This window comes from Martes martes, assembly GCF_963455335.1.
Source record: "Martes martes genome assembly, chromosome: 18".
Lineage (NCBI taxonomy): Eukaryota > Metazoa > Chordata > Mammalia > Carnivora > Mustelidae > Martes > Martes martes.
Window position 1 is genome coordinate 40937976 of NC_137906.1, and position 18421 is coordinate 40956396.

The 18421-nt window shown below is 67.7% G+C and overlaps 3 protein-coding genes across 3 annotated transcripts; 1 reads left to right on the forward strand and 2 right to left on the reverse strand.

The window, feature by feature from the left end:
- Positions 1-180: 180 nt before the first annotated feature.
- On the reverse strand, positions 181-3631 carry PDIA2 (protein disulfide isomerase family A member 2; the record flags this gene model as incomplete). Its single annotated transcript, XM_080830872.1, has 11 exons — positions 3235-3631; positions 2428-2634; positions 2230-2363; positions 2012-2149; positions 1822-1938; positions 1616-1741; positions 1350-1547; positions 1138-1258; positions 867-1048; positions 349-447; positions 181-225 (listed from the first exon to the last, which is right to left on the reverse strand). Exons 1-11 carry the CDS (start codon positions 3428-3430, stop codon positions 181-183), a joined length of 1563 nt encoding a protein of 520 aa, XP_080686998.1. The 5' UTR covers positions 3431-3631.
- A 127-nt stretch (positions 3632-3758) lies between these two features.
- Positions 3759-5797, reverse strand: ARHGDIG (Rho GDP dissociation inhibitor gamma; the record flags this gene model as incomplete). Its single annotated transcript, XM_080830574.1, has 6 exons — positions 3759-3958; positions 4053-4116; positions 4196-4272; positions 4353-4436; positions 4551-4730; positions 5725-5797. 6 exons carry the CDS (start codon positions 5795-5797, stop codon positions 3759-3761), a joined length of 678 nt encoding a protein of 225 aa, XP_080686700.1.
- A 3351-nt stretch (positions 5798-9148) lies between these two features.
- RGS11 (regulator of G protein signaling 11) lies at positions 9149-17929 on the forward strand. The gene is made up of 16 exons (XM_080830597.1): positions 9149-9274; positions 9373-9423; positions 9597-9703; positions 10427-10478; positions 10605-10663; positions 10883-10959; positions 11055-11136; positions 12454-12522; positions 13547-13570; positions 13656-13717; positions 13819-13932; positions 14033-14148; positions 14243-14330; positions 14419-14557; positions 16891-16973; positions 17061-17929. Exons 1-16 carry the CDS (start codon positions 9178-9180, stop codon positions 17182-17184), a joined length of 1344 nt encoding a protein of 447 aa, XP_080686723.1. The 5' UTR covers positions 9149-9177; the 3' UTR covers positions 17185-17929.
- Positions 17930-18421: the final 492 nt, after the last annotated feature.

Below are 18421 nucleotides of genomic sequence, written 5' to 3' on the forward strand. Positions count from 1 at the left end.
CCAGAACGGCGAGGCCCGGCTCCAGGTGGGATGGACCCCAGGAGGCTAACTGGGCAAGCCCGAGGGCCCGGCGGCCCGGCGTGCACAGGAACCACACACACAGTCTGGGACCAAAGCTCTTTATTCTCTGCCCGGCTCCCAGGGCTCTGCTCTGGGGGCTCGACGGCACTGTGGAGGCGGCTACAGCTCCTCTTTGGGCTCCGTGCTGGCGTTGGGTGCTGTCTCCTGGAAGGGGTCACAGAGGCCCAGCTGGAAGCCGCACCCCCGGCTCACCCCTGCCCCTGGCCACCACAGGGCTCCATGCCCGCCTGGTGCAGAGAAGGGTAACCCTGGGGCAGGGGCACCCACCGGGACGGGGACTGTGGGCTCTTCGGCAGGCAGCTGGCCCCCGCTGTCCAGGAACCTGGAGAAGGTCTCCAGATCCCTAGTGCTTTTGTATTCAATCACCTAAGGAGGGACACCGGGTTCTGGAGAAAATACCCACCCTGTCCTACCCTGGCAGGTGACATCACCCCCATCCCCAGAGGCTCCACCCTCCAGCGAGGCCCTACCCCCAAGGCCAAGGCCTGCCCGGGCCCCGCCCCAAGCCTCGGTCATCGGGGCCCCGTCTCCCGAGGCTCCGCCCGCTGGAGGCCCCGCCCCCCGAGGCTCCGCCCGCTGGAGGCCCCGCCCCCGAGGCTCCGCCCGCTGGAGGCCCCGCCCCCGAGGCTCCGCCCGCTGGAGGCCCCGCCCCCCGAGGCTCCGCCCGCTGGAGGCCCCGCCCCCCCGAGGCTCCGCCCGCTGGAGGCCCGGCCTCGTGTCTGGTCCCCTGCCTGAGGAGCGCGCGCACCAAGCTCCAGACCTGGGAAGATGGGGTCTGGCCTCACCTTCCGACCCGGCCCCGCTGGGAAGTACTTGAGGGTGGGGAAGCCGTGCACAGGGAAAGCCTCCAGCTCATTGGCTGTGGCGTCCAGCTCCGCGATGACGATGTCCTCATGGTCCTTGTACTTCTCAGCCAGGGCCTCCCAGGCCGCGGCCATTTCCTTGCAATGGCTGCACCACGGGGCGTCTAAGGCAGCGGTTTGTTGGCGCAGCCGGCAGGGCCCCCGCTGCCCCCCACCTGCCCACTGCCCAGCACCCATCGCCTTCTACACTCACAAAACTTGACAAACACATTCTTGGTTTCATCGAAAGCCACCTGCTCAAAATTCTTGCCCACGAGGGTCTTGACCGGCCGCTGGTCCCAGTCGGGGGGGGGCTCCTGGCTCAGGAGATAGGGCTGGGGGGAAGCAGGCGGGTGCTCCACGGGGGTCTCTCCTGACAGCCGCTGCTCCCACCCCTGCTCCCCGGGCGGCCGCTCAGCAGCCCACCTTGACCTGGCCGCCGAGGACCGCGTGGCAGAAGGCGGTGACAGAGGCCGCGGTGACCGGCCCGCCAGCCGCAGGCGCGTACTTCTTGGTGGTCTCCATGTTGATGAAGCGCAGGGTGGGGACCTCCTCCGCCTTCAGACCGAAGTACTGCAGCACGTGGTCGTTGCTGGCGCCCACGTCCACCACCACGAACAGCACCTGCCGACAGGGAGTCTGTGCCGGGCGGCCCCCCCACCCTAGCCCCTGCCCCCCGGCCCAGCCAGTACCTGTCCCCGGAATGGGGGCGCCGCCTCCCCAAAGCCCGCCAGGAGCTCCCGGTGCGGGGCCAGCGTCCGGTTGACGAACAACAGCAGGTGGTTGAGGATCCTGGCTGCGAAGATCTTGGGCGACGTCTGCGGGGGCAGGCCGAGCTCACGGGGCTGCTCCCACGGCCGCGCCCCCACCCGGCTCCGGCTCCCACCGCCCCACTTGCCTGGCTGTTGAACTCCGTGACCAGGCGCATGCTGTGCACCAGGAGGAACCGCGATAGGTCCCCTAGGTCCAGGCCCAGCTCTTCGTCCACCGGGAAGTCGGCCCGACCCTCGTCAAACTGGACAGCACCGGCCAGGTCAGCGGGAGCCACAGCCCCGACCCTCAACACCCACCCTGGCCCCGTGTCGCACCTTCTTGAAAAGAACCACAGTGTCCTTGGTGAGGCCGAACTTCTGAAACAGCTCTGGCCGGTCAGTGAGGCCAAAGGTCATGTCCAGGGCGTCCTGGGCCAGGGCCAGGAAGGTGGCCACGTCCTCGTCTTGTAGGTCCTAAGGAGCCCAAGCCTGTGAGGTCGGCTGGCAGCACGGGCCCCGCTCCTGCAGCCCAGACCCCCGGGGTAGCAGCTCACCTGGAAGAAGCCAATGACCACGACATCCCGGCCGTCTATCAGGGTCTGGGCGCCCTCCTCGTCCTCCAGCCGGGTGGCACTGGGCCCCAGACGCCGCCTCAGCCACTCGGCGATGCCGTCGGCCTCTCGGGGGCCTGTGAAGCATCCACTCAGCCCGGGCCCAGCCCAGCCCGCCCCACCGATGCCTGCCGCCCGTACCAGTGTACTCCTCCGGGTGTGTGCGGTTCCCGTCCCGGAAGAACTTGAGCGTGGGGTACTCCGTCACAGCGAACTCCTGGGTCAGCTCCGTCTCGGCGGTCCCGTCCACCTTGGCCAGTCTGGCCTTGGCGGACTCCGCCGCCAGCACGGCAGCTGCCTTGCTGTACTCGGGGGCCAGGGCCTTGCAGTGCCCACACCATGGGGCGTCTGGGGGAGAGGGTCGTGAGTGGGCCCGGCCTCCGCGGCCCCAGCCTTAGCTCCGCTGCTCCCGCCCAGCCAGAGCCGGGAGACCTTGGGGTCAGTCGTGTCTGGCAGGAGCGTTCCTGTCCACACACCTCCCTCCTTCAGGGGCCCGTCTGAGCCTCCGCGGCAGAGCCGGGCTCCTCAAGGCCCCAGGCCTGGGGCGACCCTGAGGCCCGCAGCCTGGCCACCTGTCTGCTCGTGGACGCCTGCGACCTGGGAATGGCCCACGCAGAGAAGTTCGTGAACATCTACCGAAAAGCAAGCAAGGCCTGGATGCTCGCCGGCCGTGGCAGAGAGTCTGCAGCTGGGCCGTGATCAAGGGGCCTCCCCGCACCTGCACCTCCTCCCAGTCCCACCCTCCCCCGCTCCAGCTGGAGCCCCTCCCCCCAGCCCAGCTCGGTCCCAGGACTTGCTTCCCATGCCCTTCGGTGGAGCTCCAGGAGCACCGGGGGGGGCCGAGGGCTCACTGGGGAAGCCTCTCGTGGGTCCACAGGGTGGGAGGCTGAACACCCTCAGCGGCCCTGGTGGGTCCCCCAGCCCACGGGCCTGGCCCGGTGCACTCACAGAACTGCACCAACAGGGCGCGGTGCTTCCGCAGGGCCAGGCCCAGGGTGCGCTGGCTCAGCACCAAGATCCCATCCTCCTCGGGGACCTCCTCCTCAGGGGGCTCTTCCTCAGGCCCCCCCGGCCCCGGGCCCTGTCCCCGCAGACCGGAGGCCGCGAGCAGCAGCAGCAGCACGAGCGGGAGCCGGCCGTCCATGGCAGTGCCGGGCCCACGAGGCAGGGGACAGATAAGGGGGCCGGGGGCCAAGCCGTAGCTGCCACGTGGCACCCAGTCCCGGTCCTGGGAAGATAAGGCCACAAGGCTCCCCCCACCCCGCCCCCAGGGGAGGGGAGGCAGACAGAAGCGACACCCAGGGCACTGAGACAAGGCGACTTTAATAGGACTGTTCAGGGCACAGTGCCAGCCCGGGGAGGGGGCGTCCCAGGACGGAGCAGAGGGTGTGGGAGGGGGGTGTGATCGCTGACGGAGGGGCAGGGGAAAGCAGGACTCCAAGTGGGGGGACGGCCCCTGGGGTGGGGGGCGCTCAGCTCTTCCAGTCTTGGCAGATGTGGAGGCCCCACTCCCAGGACAGGTGGTCCGTCCTGTCGTCGTCGGTGAAGAAGGACGTGACCACGTAAGCACCCCGCACCAATGCTCCTCGGGGCACCTCCTCCAGCGGGGTCACAAACTCATACTCCTGGGCACGCGGGCCGTAACTGCCCACCATGTGCACGGCCTTGTCCACTAGGAGAGGGGGAGGCCGTCAGGGGCCACCCTCTGCCCCACCTGCCCCTCCCCACAGCCCCCCCCCCCAGCAGCCCCTCCTCGCCGTCCTCACCGCGCAGGCCCTGCCGGTAGGTGTGGTGCAGACACTTGAGGCCGCTGACGATCTCCTTATTGACCTGAGAGACACAGGGTGTTAGGGCCCCTCCGGGGGGCTGGCCTTGTGCCGGCAGTTGTCCCCCAGGGCAGCCGCCTCACCTTGAAGGTGATCTTCACTCTGTAATCAACACCCTCCTTCAGGACAAACACCTGGTTTCTCAGCACGGCCAGCTCCCCTGTCGGGGAAAGGGCAGCTAGGGAAGGACCTCCTGGGAGAGCGGAGACCCTGCCCCAGGAGCCCCATGGGGGGCAGTACCTGTGAGGTCCATGGTGATGGGTCCCGGAGCCTGCTCCGACATAAGCGTCAGCCTGGTCACCTGCACGTTGGGCAGGCTCGGGTCTGAGGAGAGACCGGAAGTCACCGGAGGGCCTCCCTCCCCCCCGGCCCCCCGAGCCCTGGGCGGCCCATACCCACCACCGGCGCCCCCCCCCCCCAGCCCTGGGCGGCGCATACCCACAACCGGCGGCAGGGGCCCCAGCAGTGCCTGCTTGTACTTAGCCAGGCTCTCATCCTCCGGGTCCAGCTGCTGGATCTCTCGCAGGCTCTTCCTCCCCGGGGCCCGGTACTCGGGCACTGCCTCGTCCAGGGCCTCGTCAGGGGGCAGCTGTCTCCCCTCCTTGTCGGTCAGGAGGACTGGGGGTTGGGGAGGTGCGTGAACGGCGGCCACCGGCTGACCCGGCATTCACGCATTGAACTGGAGGTCCCCCGGCTGGCCAGCTGTGCCTCTCAGTGCCCACGGGAACTCAGAGGAAGCCATGGAGGCTCAGGGAAGGGGGGTGCGCTCGGAGAGGGAGGTCTGCATGGGGCGCAGGGGAGGGCTGGGGAGAGACCGAGCGGCACCCACCCCGAACCCTTTACGGAGGCCCGTGGGGGGTGCAGAAGGCTCCTGAGACGGAGCCAAGTGACATCCCTGAGGCAGAGCTGCCTTCTCTGGCCCAGCCATCCACCTAGGGCTCCTCCCCGACTCTGAGGCCAACGATGGGGGGGTGCGGGGTTAGCCCCGCGGACTGGAGGCCGCCACTGTGGACTGGTGACCTCTGAGGTCTTCCCTAGAGCAGAGGCTCTGCTCACCGCACCTCTTCACATCCCCCTATGCCTTCCCCTGTCCTAAGGGCTCCTCCGGGTGGTGCTCCTGGGGCGTCAGGGTGGTTCTCTCTAAACCCCTCAGCTTGAGCTCGGGGGCTACCTCCCTGGGCGCATTCAGACTCACAGCCCCTTCCCATGGTGCCCTGGGGCAGGGTCTCTCGCCGCCCCTTCCCCCCGTTCTCGGATAGGGTCTCCCCCTGTGCTCCTGGCTCCTCAAGGATCACCCCACGCCCTGAAAGAGCCCCAGCCCCACCCAAGGGAGAGGGGATCTCGGGGGCAGGTTCCCAAGGGGAGAGGGTCCCCCTGCCACCCTGGCTTCACAAACAGACCCGCCCACTCTCGCCTCCTTTGCCCCGAGTGTCTGGCCTGGACGAAGCCCCCCACCCCCGCCAGAGCCCAGTAGGGGGACCGCGCCAGGATTTCCCCTCGCGCGCCCCCAAAGTTTCCGCGGGGGGAGGCCCAGCCCCCGCCCCAGGCTGAAGCCTCCCCGCCCGAGACCCCCGCCCACGTGGCCACCCTGGCCCCAGCCCAGCCCGCTCACCTCGGGCGCACAGCGCCAGCCGGAGCAGCTCCAGCAGCTGCGCCCCCAGCTCACACGCGTCCAGGCCCAGCATGGTGGCCCGCGGCCCGGCTCCGCCGCGGAGCCGCCGAGGAGCCGCCGCCCGCCCCGCCGCCGCCCGGCTCGGCGCTCAGCCCCGGCGCGACTGCGGTGAGCTCATCCCGGCCGGGAGCGCCCCCCGCGCCCAGCGCCGCGCCCGCGCCGCGCGCCCCCAGCCGCTCCGCGGACCCCGCGCAGCCCCGCAGAGACGCGCGTGTCGCCCGCACGGCGCCGGCACCTGGTCGTCCCCGCCGCGGGCGCCCCAGAAGCCCGCACGGCCGCCGCGGTCAAGGTCCCAGCCGCCGGCCCAGCCCGCACCCCGCTCTGTCCGTCAGAGCGGCCCCACCCCCACGGCGCCCGTGAGAGTCTGGGGGATTCTCGGGGAAGCCCTCTGGGAGGGGCGGGTGGGGCCGGGGCCGCCCAGTGGAGCAGGTGCTCCCCGCCTCCCCCAGGCCCCCAGGCGCTCGTTACCTGCCGGCGGTACAGGCCGCACCTGGGGCTGGACGGGTCCCCTCCCTCCCCGCCCCCACCGCTTCATCTGTGCGGGCAGAGGGCTGTCCTGGAGCCTGCCCAGCCCCGGCAGCTGGGGGAGGCGCGGGGCCGGGGAGTGCGCGTCCCGGAGGCGTTAGCACGGAGGGACCTGTGTCCACCCGCCCGGAGGCCAGGGTCCCACCCTCACTGTGAGGCAACATGGAGTCACACAGCCATTGCTGTGCCGTTTATGGACTGGGCTGCGGGAGCGAGCGCCCAGAGCCCAGACCCTAGTGGAGCCCCCTGCCCTTGAGGAGGAAAGGGGGCCGATCCAAAGCAGAATTCCGGGGGTGGAGGGCTGAGAAAGGCGCACACAGGGCGCCTCTGGTCTGGATGCCTAAACAACCTTGGGGTGGGCGGATGGGGGTGGCCGGTGCAGGGAACGGGGAGCTGGGCATCAGGCTGGGGAAAGATCACAGGTGTGAGTGGAGGGGACGGGGGAGGCAGAACTCCAGCCCGAGTCCTCCCTTCTTCCGGATACCCCTTCTGCTCCCCCCCTAATTTCTGAGGACACCCAGGCACCATACCCACCTTTGCCGGAAACAAAAGGGAGAGGGTCCGCCTGTCCACTCTCGCCTCCTTTGCCCCTGAGTGTCTGGCCTGGACAAAGCCCCCCTTCTCCCACCAGAGACCAGTCAGGGGACCACGTTCTGATTCTCCCACCTGCACCCCCAAAATTTCTGCAGAGGAGGGCCATGGGTGCTAGGGGACATGTGGGCTTGTGTGGAGACTATCCCCCATGGAGTTCCACTTCTCCACAATCTTTCCCAGGGCAGGATTTGCCCAGCCGAGACCCAGGCCATTCTGGGGTCCCGTTTCTGCTGCCCTTTCCCTGGGGTTGGGGGTGGTCAGGGAAGCCACTTGTCGAGGCTGGGGACAGCTGTGGCCTCTGGTGGCCCTCAGCTTCTGTAGATAGCCAACCATCCAGAAAGGACAGTCAGGCCTGGGACCAGCCTGACCCGTACCTGTGTGGGTGGGGATGGTTGGGAATTCGCTGGGATCTAAGGGAGGACGGTACCCTGGTAGCCATCCCCCCGCCCCCCACCTAGTTCCCCTGCCCAGCTCATCCTGGACCTGGCCTTGTCAGCATTGGAAATGGATCAGTGTAAGGCTGTAGGCCAAAGGCCAATCATTATCCTGCCCTGTCCCCAGCACCCCATGAGGGAGGAGGGGAACTCTACCTTCAAAAGAGCAGAAACAGACCTTTTAGAACTTCTTAAAAATAGGGGCACCTGGGGGTGGAGTCGGTGAACCATCTGCCTTTGACTCAGGTCATGATCTCAGGGTCTTGGGATAGAGCTTGCGTTTTGGGGGTTGCCTCTCAGTGGGTCGTCTGCTTCTCCCTGTCCTCTGCCCCGCTCATGCTCTTCCTGGCTCTCAAGTAAATAAGTAAATAAATAAAAATCTAAAAAAAAAAAAGAAGAAGTAACAGGGCTCTGGGGGGGTGGCAGCCGAGCTACTAGAGCAGGGAGAGAAGGGGCGGAAGGGGGCCCTGAGCCTGGAAGATGCGGGTGCTCCCCGAGTGTGTGGGACGCGGGGGCGGGGAGTGGGAGCTGGGACCCCCCCTGCAGTGAAGCTCCTCTCCCACGGTCTCTGAGCTCCTGCATCTGTGGTGTCTCTGCCCGGTCCCCTGCGGTCCTGCCCAGGTCTCCGCGCAGGGGTGGGGCAGTGAGCTTTCCGCCACCTTCCCGCAGGCCTCCACGGACCCCCAGCCAGCAACCCGCACAGACGTCCAGTGTCGCAGCAGCCTGAGGCACTGACTTGCTGTGCCGTGCGGGCCCGTCGCGGACACACTCCTGGGGCCGACGGGCCGCGAGCCCTGACCCCGCCGCCCCGCCCCGTCGCGGACACACTCCTGGGGCCGACGGGCCCCGAGCCCTGACCCCGCCGCCCCGCCCCGTCGCGGACACACTCCCGGGGCCGACTGACCCCGCGCCCTGACCCCGCCGCCCCGCCCCGCCGCCGGCGTTGCCGCATCCCAAGGGGCCCCCGTGGGCCGGCCGTGCGGGGCAGCAGCGGACCTTACGCGGCTGCCCCCACCCCACCTGCCCCCAGGAGCCTCCCCTCGAGACCCTCCTCTCTCCGAGCACCCGCACCCGCGCCCGCTGAGCCCGACTCCCTCTCAGAGCCCGCAGCATCCGGGCGGGCCCCTCCCACGGACACGGGCCTCAGTGTCCCCTGACGGGGCGGGGGGCGACCCTCCCAGACCCCAGAGCCAGGCCGTGCGGGCGCGGAGGCTAAGGCCGCCAAGGGGCGGGGGCGAGGGGCGGGGGGCGGGGCTGCGGCCGGGGGCGGGGCTGCGGCCGGGCGATGGGGCGGGGCGGGGCGGGCGGTCGGGGCGGGGCAGGGGCGGGGCGTGCGGGCGTGCGGGCGTGCGGGCGTGCGGGCGTGCGGGCGTGCGGGCGTGCGGGCGTGCGGGCGTGCGGGCGTGCGGGCGTGCGGGCGTGCGGGCGGGGCGGCTCCCCCCACCCCGCCATCTGGCGCTCGGCAGCCATGGCCGGCGGACGGCCGGGTGCGCAGCTGCCGCATCTCAGCAAGGTGGGTGCCGGGTGGGGGTCCCGCCCCCGCCCCCCGCGTTTTCCGGCGTGCGGGCGGGGAGCGGCGGGACACCGGTGGTGCGGGCGCGCGCGAGTGTGGACGCGGGGCCGGGGGCGCGGCGCTCGGTGCGGCGGGGCGGGGCGTCGAGCCCCGGGGGGGCGGGGGGGTGGCCCTCCCCCCCCACCTGCCGCGCCCCGCCGCCCGCCGCGGCCCCAGATCCGCCGCGGCGCGGTAATCTCCCCCGAGCTCCCTGACCCCGCTGCGGGGAGCCGGGTCTGGGGGCGGGGGAGCCCGTCCGGAGCAGCGCCCCCGGTGCCCCTCGCGCAGATGGAGCGGGTGGTCGTGAGCATGCAGGACCCCGACCAGGGCGTGAAGATGCGGAGCCAGCGCCTGTTCCTCACCGTCGTCCCGCACACTGCGGCTGGTGAGGCGCCGCGGGCCGGGGTTGGTGGGCGCCCGGCCGCGGCCCGCCCCTGCCCCGCCGCGGCCCGCCCCTGCCCCATGCCCATCTCTGCCGTGCAGGCGGCGACGTCGTGGCGTGGTTGATCCGGAAGTACTGCATCTCAGAGGAGGGTAAGGGGTCAGCCCCTTGCTCGCCCGGCCCGCGGCCCCCTGCCCTGGGGTCGCTGTGCTGATGGCCTCGGCCGGGTCTCGTCAGGGCTCACAGGTGTCAGGGCGAGCCGGGTGCGCTGGGGAGTGTGGGTCCCGCGGCTGAGAGCCCGCCTGCCTGCGCCCCTCCCCTGCAGAGGCCCTGCACCTGGGCACTCTCCTAGTGCAGCACGGATATCTGTACCCTCTGCGCGAGCCCCGCAGCCTCGTGCTCCGGCCCGACGACACGCCCTACAGGTTTCAGGTCAGGTGCCGCCGGGAGCAAGGGGGAGCCCCAGACGAGCAGCCCAGCCAGAGGGGCCTCGTGGAAGGGGGGACCGGGATTGGAGGAGGAAGCGGTGATGTCACCGCAGGCCTGGGTCCACCGCCCCTCCCCACAAGGCCTGGACGGTTCTGTCCTGTGGTAGAAGGATCCAGTTAAGGCGAGGGACCTGCGGTTTCTCTGAGGCCACGGCAGGGCCCCATAAAGTACCTGGGGAGAATTCTGGTGGTTTCCCCGAGGATCCTTAAGCCCTGGCTCATGAAGGAGCCTGCGTGAGGCCTGAGGACAGGGTCCTCGCATCTCGGTGTGTAACCCCAGTCACGATGGAGCTCCCCTGCCCGGCCTCCGCGGCCACAACAGGGATCCAGGCAGGCTTTGCTCTCAGTCCTCACCCACAGTCTTCAGCACAGACTGAGTATGTGCGTGGCTTGGGCAGGCCCTGTCCACCCCGCCAGGCAGCAGGGACTCTGGGAGGCCAGTCAAGGAAGCAGTGCCTGCCTCGGGCCCCAGGGGTTGAGTGGAGCTAGGTTCCAGCTGGGGAAAATGGCCAGTGGTCTGTGAGTCTCCAGGCTGTAGGCAGACAGGCACGTTCTGAGGCAGCATCTGGCCAGCCCAGTCCCTTCCCAAGGGATAGGGGAAGGTGGTAACAGCTGGGGTGGGGAAGGCCCAGGAGGTCCCGGACACCCTGTTCCTGCACCATACCAGACGCCCTATTTCTGGACGAGCACCATGTGGCCAGCTGCCGAGCTGGACTACGGTGAGTGAGGAGGAGTGGGCTAACCTGGGACAAGTTCCTAGCCGTGCTGCCCTCCCTCCTGAGTGATGCCACAAGAGACGAGGGGCAGAGAGGTCTCCCCTGCAGCCTGGTCCCCTGTCCTTCCAGCCATCTACCTGACAAAGAAGAACATCCGAAAGCAGGGGGCCCTGGTCGGGCACGAGAAGGTGGGTCCCCCCGCCCCCTGCTGAGTCCAGCCCGAGGACCCAAGACCTGCCCTTGGCCCCAGGCCTCCCGGTTTGCCCTGGAGCACACAGCCCAGGCCCCAGGAGAGTGCAGACACACAGACGTGTCATCTGTAGATGTCTCCGTGGGGAGGTGGTTGGTCTGCGCCCCTGAGCTGGGCACGGGAGGGGTTACCCACCGGCGCCCTTGACATCCCCCAGGAACACTATGACCTGCTGCACACGAAGATCCACCACACGTGGGACCTGGTGGTGATGCAGGCTCGGGAGCAGCTTCGGTAAGAGCTGCCCACCCGGCTTGGCCTGTGGGTGGGGGCGGTGTGGGAGGGGCTGGAGTGGGCGCCACGGCCCCCACCTCCATCTCCATCCCCAGGGCAGCGAAGCAGCGCAGGAAGGGGGACAGACTGGTCATTGCGTGCCAGGAGCGGACGTACTGGCTGGTGAACAGGCCCCCGGTGAGCCCCCTTGTGTGTGTGTGTCGGTGGGGGGGTCCTCGCACAGCAGTGGGGTCTTGCCGGGAGTCAGTGTGCTTCCCTCACGTGCTCTCTCTGGACCCACAGTTTGAGCCTGTGGTAAGGATGTGGCTTTCGGGGTCCCAGCAGAGAGTTCTAGTTCTGGGACCCATCAGAACCAATCCCAGGGCCAGTCCACACACCACAGGAAACCAGTTTCTTTCTTTCTTTTTTTTTTTTTAAGCTTTTGTTTATTTATTTGACAGACAGAGATCACAAGTAGGCAGAGAGAGAGGAAGGGAAGCAGGCTCCCTGCTGAGCAGAGAGCCCGATGCGGGGCTCGATCCGAGGACCCTGGGACCATGACCTGAGCCAAAGGCAGAGGATTTCACCCACTGAGCCACCCAGGCGCCCCAAGAAACCAGTTTCTTTGAGGTGTAAGGGTGGGGGCAAAGTGGGGCCAGGCTTATCGACAGCACTGAGGGGCTGGGGTCACAGGCCAGGAGCTTCTGGGGGTGCTGGCCAGCAGTTAGGCCTTCCCCAGAACTATGGTCTGGGCAGGAGGTTTGCAGTCCCCCGGTTGGTTGGGGCTGTGGGGCAGTCCCAGCTACCACGAGGGGAAGTTCCTGTGGGATAAATCCACGGGGAAGAAAAGAGCGAGGCCCGCGCAGGCCCCGTAGCTCATGTGGGTTGTGTCCGTGTGGGTTAGGGTGGGGCTGTCTCTGGGAAAGTGATGGGTCATCTTCCGCCTGACGGGGACAGGAGGGTGGAGTGGACGTGGCCCCCAGGCTGTGTCTGTGGCTGAGGGTCCAAATGGAGGGCCCTGGGAATGACAGCTGGAGCCTCGGGGTGAGCAGGCATGAGGGCCGTCCGCGAGGGGGAGGCCAGCCCAGCACATGTGTTGGACGACGGGACAGCCAGCTGCGGGGCACGTGACTGCCCCAAGACGGGCGGTGAGAGGGGCGCCTGGCCGGCACGGTTAGGAGAGTGCAGCTCTGGGTCTCGGGTCGTGAGTTGGAGCCCCACTGGGCGTCCAGCCTACTTTAAAGAAAAAAGAAGAGGGACGGTTTGGCTTGTGGTGTGAGCCGTCAGGAGCACCGCAGGGAGGTGAGCTGGCCTGAGGGGAGGTCCCCGTTGGGGGTGGGACGGGTAGGGAGGGGGCTCAGACTCTGCCCTCCTCCGATGGCTGGTTTCCACGTTACAGAGTGACGTACGGGTGCAGAGTTGGTGGGGGAGCTGGGGGCAGAAACCCGAGGCTGAGGGGGGTCTCGGCCGCCCGCCTGGGTTGGACCCCCACCGCATCTCCGCCCTCCTCTGCAGCCGGGTGTCCCCAGCGTCCTGGAGCAGGGTCCAGAGCGCAGCTCCTGCACTGCGGGGCGAGTGTGGATGGTGAGGCCCTGCCCACGTGCCCCCAGGCTGCACCCCTCCACCCCTGCATACGTGTCTCCCTGCCCAACCTTCCATCCCAGCGGCGCCTGACCCTGACACCCAGAGGCCCTGCTCCGCTCCTGGCGTCATGCGCCCCTGCCTGCACCCCATTTCCAGGTCTCTGCTAACCCTCACCTCTTGCCTCCCCAACCTGCTGCGGTGGGTGCCTGTAAGTGGGATGGGGCTCTGGGAAGGGGGGGAGCTCTTCCCTGGCCGGGACAGCCTCAGGGTCTTGGGGAGTTGAAGACACACCCCGCAGAGCCATGGGTGGGCCTGAGGGTCCTGGGCTGAGCCAGCCACCTCCCTCCAAGGCCTCCGATGGCCTCTGGACAGACGTGTTCAGACCTGGTAGCTGCTGAGCCCTCTGTTCCAATCCCACAAAGCGCAAAATATATAATACCCGGTGCCTTACAGATAAAACTTTTCCTTTGAAGTTGTAGTTCACGGTCACGGGTTTGGAATGTCGTCATGATAAGGTCGGCCAGAGAGAGCCAAGACCAGCGCTGGGCATCCCAGGCATCGTGACGGTTGTGTGGGTGTTGGGCAGGGCCAGCCCGTCTACCTGACACCAAGGTTGCGGCAGGCGGGCTCTGAGCTCTGAACACGATGGGATGACTTCGAGCGCGACTTAGCGAGATTGAGTCCCCCACTGTGATCCTGTGGCTGGATCTCCTATGTATCTGGTGGCTTTTAAAAAAGTGACCCAGATACATTAGAAAAATAGGGAGTAGGGACAACTGGGGACTGTAAGGTGACTTTGACAACCTGTGGCTCCATGGGACATTCCGGAAACCTTATCTAGAGGCCCCAGATGCTTCTTGGAAAGCCAGACCCTCCGTTAGAGGAGGGGTCTTCACGGGGCAAGACGGGGGGCTTGAGCTGTTCTCCACCAGCCCAAAGATGGACTCTTGAGCCCAGGGTGGGTGGTCGGTCCCCACAGAGCCTACCCTCTAACTGCAGCCCATTTTGTCCCTTCCAGACCAAGAACACGGAGTTCTACAAGCAGGAGGTAAGTTCTGGAGGTGTGGGGGAGGGAGGGGCCTGGGCTGGCTGACCCCCAGCCCGGGCCGCACCTCATGGGCCTCCCGTCCTAGCTGGAGCGCTGCAGGAAGGCTCTGACCAGGGCCCGGGTGAAGTCTTCCGTCTGCCTGGAGGCGTGAGTGGGCTGGGGGGCCCGGAGTGCAGACCCTCCCTCTAGTGCCCTGGTCCCCACGGCCTCCCCCAGCACTGGCCCCTGGCACGGCCCCCCACCCCCAGGTACCTGAAGTTCAGCAGCCAGCGTGGGCCACATGACCCCATGATGTCAGGCTGCCTGCCCGGCAACCCCTGGGTCACGGACGATGACGCCTACTGGGCCATCAACGCGCCCAGGTGAGCCCCGGGGGTGGGGGCCGGGGGGCCCTGCTGCCCGCCCTGCCGTCCCGCCGGCACAGTCCTTGTGCTCCTCACCAGCCCCCGCCTGTCCCCCCAGCGTGGCCGTGCCCACGAAGCTCCGTGTGGAGCGGTGGGCTCTCAGCTTCCAGGAGCTCTTGGACGACCCCGTGGGACGGGCCCATTTCATGGACTTCCTCGGGACCGAGTTCAGTGGTGAGCCGTGCCGTGCCCTGCTCGAGGCCCCTCCGGGTTTCTGCCGGGCCCGGCCGCCGCTCGGGGGGGCCTCACCGGGCTCGTGGCCTTCCAGCTGAGAACCTCAGCTTCTGGGAGGTGTGCGAGGAGCTGCGCCACGGAGGGCAGGCCCAGGTCCGCGCCGCGGTGGACGCCATATACCAGTGAGTGCCGCGGGGCGGGGACCGGCGGGCGTGCGGGGCCCACAGCCGCCGGCCTGTCTCCTCGCACGCCCCCGTTGTGCCGACGCAGGCAGTTCCTGGCCCCCGGTGCCGCCCGCTGGGTCAACATCGACAGCCGGACGATGGAGCGGACCCTGGAGGGTCTGCGGCAGCCCCACCGCTACGTGCTGGACGAGGCCCAGCTGCACATCTACATGCTGATGAAGAAGGTGAGCGTGGGGAGCGGCCGCCCGAGCGCCGGCCCTGCTCCCTGACCCCGGCCGCCGGCGCGCGCACACCTGCGGACGGGTCCCGCGGGCGGCCGAGAGGTCTGCTTGTGGTTTTTGTAAGTATCGTGACGTGGAAGATTCCAGACGTAAAGCAGACGTGGTGACGTGGTGAATCCCTGCGTTCCTGCTGCCTGACTTCCAAACCGGTCGGGGCCCGTCCTGACCCCTCGTCCATCCCTGCCTGCCTCCCCCGACCCCGTGACTCTCGTGCCATCTTCAGACTTCCTGTCTCTGTGTGTGGTCAGGATCCCCGAAGGACACGGATCCCTCCTTCCCTTTCCAGCGGGACCCGGGTGTCGGCATCACACACTGAACACAGGGTATTTGGTCCATGTCCTCGAAGAGCTGGTCGGGGTCTGAACAGGCTCTGCTTGGCGTCCGATCGCCCCCGTAACACGTCACCACAAACCCAGGGCCTTGGGACAGCGCCATCTGGTTCCGTCACAGCGTGCGGGTCAGACGTCCCCGCGGGGTCTCCTGGGGCGAAAGTCATGGTGTGGGCGTGCTGGCTCCTTCTGGAGGCTCCGGGGGGGCCGGTCGCGTTCCCTGCCCTTCCCGGCTGTTGGGGACGCTGCTCCTGGGTGAGCGGCCACTCCTGAGGCCCCGTCGCCAGAAGTGTAGCCTGCGCAGCCGGTCCCTCTGGTCGTCCTGCTGGCCCCTTGGACTTTAGGCCGCCCTTTGTCCTGCCATACCTCACATCTGGGTCATACCAGTGGGGCTCTCGCCGTGTGTGGAGGGACTCTGTGTCGCCTCGCTTCCTCGAGGGTGGTGGTGGTGTCTCGGACTGGATCGGGCTCACCGTCGGTTGTACTGTCTTCGGTTTCTTCGGCGGTGGCGTTTGGCGTGTCCTCATCAGGACATACGTGGGGCCCGGCCACCTCCCGTTGGGGGACATGAGCCGCCCGACAGTGGCTGGCCCGGGTGAGGGGTCGCCGCCCCTGCCTCTGTTGGTGAGCTGGTGTGCGTCTCGGAGGCATGTCCCCTCCCCTGCGCCTTGCCCACGGTCCCCCAGGGGAGGCACAGTGGATGCTTGATTCCTTCTCCTCTTCTCCACTTTTCAGTCGTGACTTGGAGCTGCCCTGCCTGCCAGGGGGTCAGTGAGTGGGAGGTGGTTTTCATACCACGGTCCGTCCACCCTCTCGCCGGATGGTGGTTCTCCCTCTGCCTTGCTGTGCAGAGCCCCCCACCCCCGGCCCCCCGTTGGCTCTCGAGGCACTTGATGTGTTCCAAGACCTGCAGCGGCTTGTCCAGCCCCCCCTGCGCCGTTCCCACGGGCGGCCCTGGCCCCTCTTCTAGGCTCTTTAGAAATCTCGACCTGCGTGCTGGGCGTGTTCGCGGTCACCTGGATCGTGTCCAGGCCCTTCGGTGAACAGAACCAGGAAGTACAGGGTTCTCGGTAGAACACGGGCTCCCACGGGCTCCCATGGGTTCATTCAGCTTCAGGGGTGCAGAGCTCCTGGACACTGACTCCCTCGTCTTCCTCACTAACCCACTGAACGTCTTGGTTCGCAGCAGCGTGGGTGTAGCGACGCGCTCGCTTTCCTCCCCTCTCCCCGGCGTCCCGGCCGGGCGACCCCGCGCTCCCGTGTGCCATAAACCCGCGCACGATGGTTTACATGCTTCGCCGGGTCCCGTGTGTGTCCCCTCGGGGACGCCCCGTGGACAGCTCCGCTGCCTTACCTGTGCGCAGGGACGCGCGCTCGTCCTGCTTTACCTTCCATGTTCAGGAACCGATGACTCGTTGTTTCCTTTTGTAATTATGTGAAGCATCTACACGGGTCTAAAATTCAATCTATAAAGAAGGTACATTTCAAATACATCTAGTTCTATCCCAGTCGTCCTTGGACTTCCTACTGAAATTAACTGTTTAAAATTTGTATATATTTTTTTTAACATAAACAATGAGGTTCACGGCTTTCTCTCCTTGTTTATTGGATACCGTATGGTTTTTCTCGACCTTGTGTTTTATTTTGCTCCGTTTCCTCGCCCTCCCACTTGCGGGTGCGAGAACCGGGGAGGCGCTCCTTGGGGTTTCCTGCTCGGGGTCGCGTGGTTCAGTCCTCTGTGCGTGGGTGCTGGGCCCCTGCCTACCTTCTGAGGGTTAATGGGCCCACTGGCCTGGAGCCCAGGTGTCCCTGCATCTGTCTGACTTGGTTGGGCAGGTCTGGGACGCCTGCCTCCGGCGCAGCCCCCTGGGGGTGCTCTAGGGCCGGCAGGGGCCAGCAGAGCCGGGCGGGAGCCCGCGGAAGCTGGCCGAACGCCCTCTCTCGCAGGACTCCTACCCGAGGTTCCTGAAGTCCGCCGCCTACAGAGGCCTGCTGGCAGAAGCCGTGGTTCCCCCAGAGGCCAAGCGACGGTGAGCTTGGCTATGCCCCGTGCCCGGGCAGTGAGGCGGGCGGGACCCTCCCGGCCGCCCTGCGCTCAGGGCCCCTCTCGTCCACAGGGTGTTCCCGTTCACGCGTAAGCCGCCACACGCAAGCCCCGGCCCTGCTGTCCTCCCTGCCTCCACCTCTGGGGAGCCTGTGGCCGCGGCCAGTGGCCCTGAGTGTGGTGACGGGGGCACCTAGGTGGGCAGGTAGCAGGGTGGGGAGGTGGCCATCCTCACCGCTGGCCTGGGGTCCTGGCAGCTCTCGAGACCCTTGGCGTGGGCGTCCCCTAGTGCCCAGAGGGCCCGGCCTTGCCCCCGTGCCCATGGGGCTCTCACCTTTTCCCTCGTCAAGCCTTCCCCTCCCCAGAAGGGGCTGGTCCAGGGGCTGGTTCCTGGGAAGAGGTGTCCCTGAGCTCGGGTCCCCTGGACGGAGGGAGGATGAGGGGGCCGAGCAGGGCCGGCCACATGAAGCCCCTGGCATTCTGTGGTCTGCTGGCGGGATCCCAGGCGGCCTCCAGCAGGTGACACTTCCGGGCAGATGGGCCCATAGTGTTCTGCCCAGTGTGACCCTGCGAGGACCCCGCAGCACGCCCCCAGTTCCGCTGGGGCCGGGCTCAGCCTTCCAGCCCACCCTCACGGGTCTTGCCCACACTGGTCATCGTGTACGTCCCAGACCTCATCCCGCAGGGACACCTCCAGTGGGTGTCCTCGAGGCTGGGACTCCCCTGGAGCCTCGCTTGTGAGGCAGAGCTGACTCCAGGGCATCGCCTGTGACGGCCCGTCCCCGTTCACGGCCAGGACAGGTGGACTCCTTGGGGAAGGGGGGGATGCCAGACCCGGGGGAGGTGTAGCTGGTCTCTCGGGGTGCAGCTCGTCAGGCCGGGGGAGGCACCCATCCCACTCCCACCCACACCCGACCTGGAAATAAAAGACCCTTGGCTCTCACTCTTGAGTCCACCCTGTTGTCCGAATTGTGGATTGTGGTCGACCGTGTGGCGAGTGGTATGCACGGGTGAAGCGTGCGCGACGTGTGTGGCACATGAGGCGTGTGTAGCGCGTGTGTGAGGGAGGCATGCGGCAGCCGTGAGGCAGGCGGTGTGCGTGGGGCACGTGTGCGAGGCAGGCGTGTGCGTGAGCCACGCGGTCACACTGTGAGGCGGTGTGCGGCGTGTGCGAGCCGGGCGGTGGTGGCGGACGCGGGGGAGTGCGGGGGTCTGAGGCGTCGGTCGCGGAGGGTGTCGTGTGGCGGGTCCGCGGCAGGTCCACGGCTTCCAGGCTGGACTGGGGCCGCAGCCCTGGTCTCCAGAGGAGACAGCGGCGATGTCGTCTGTGCTCGGGCCGGACAAGGGTGCTCCAGGGGAGTCCGGACACGGAGTCCGGGACGTCGCGGGGGAGAGGCGGCTCCTGGCGTTCAGCCCCGCGCGCCTGGCCAACTG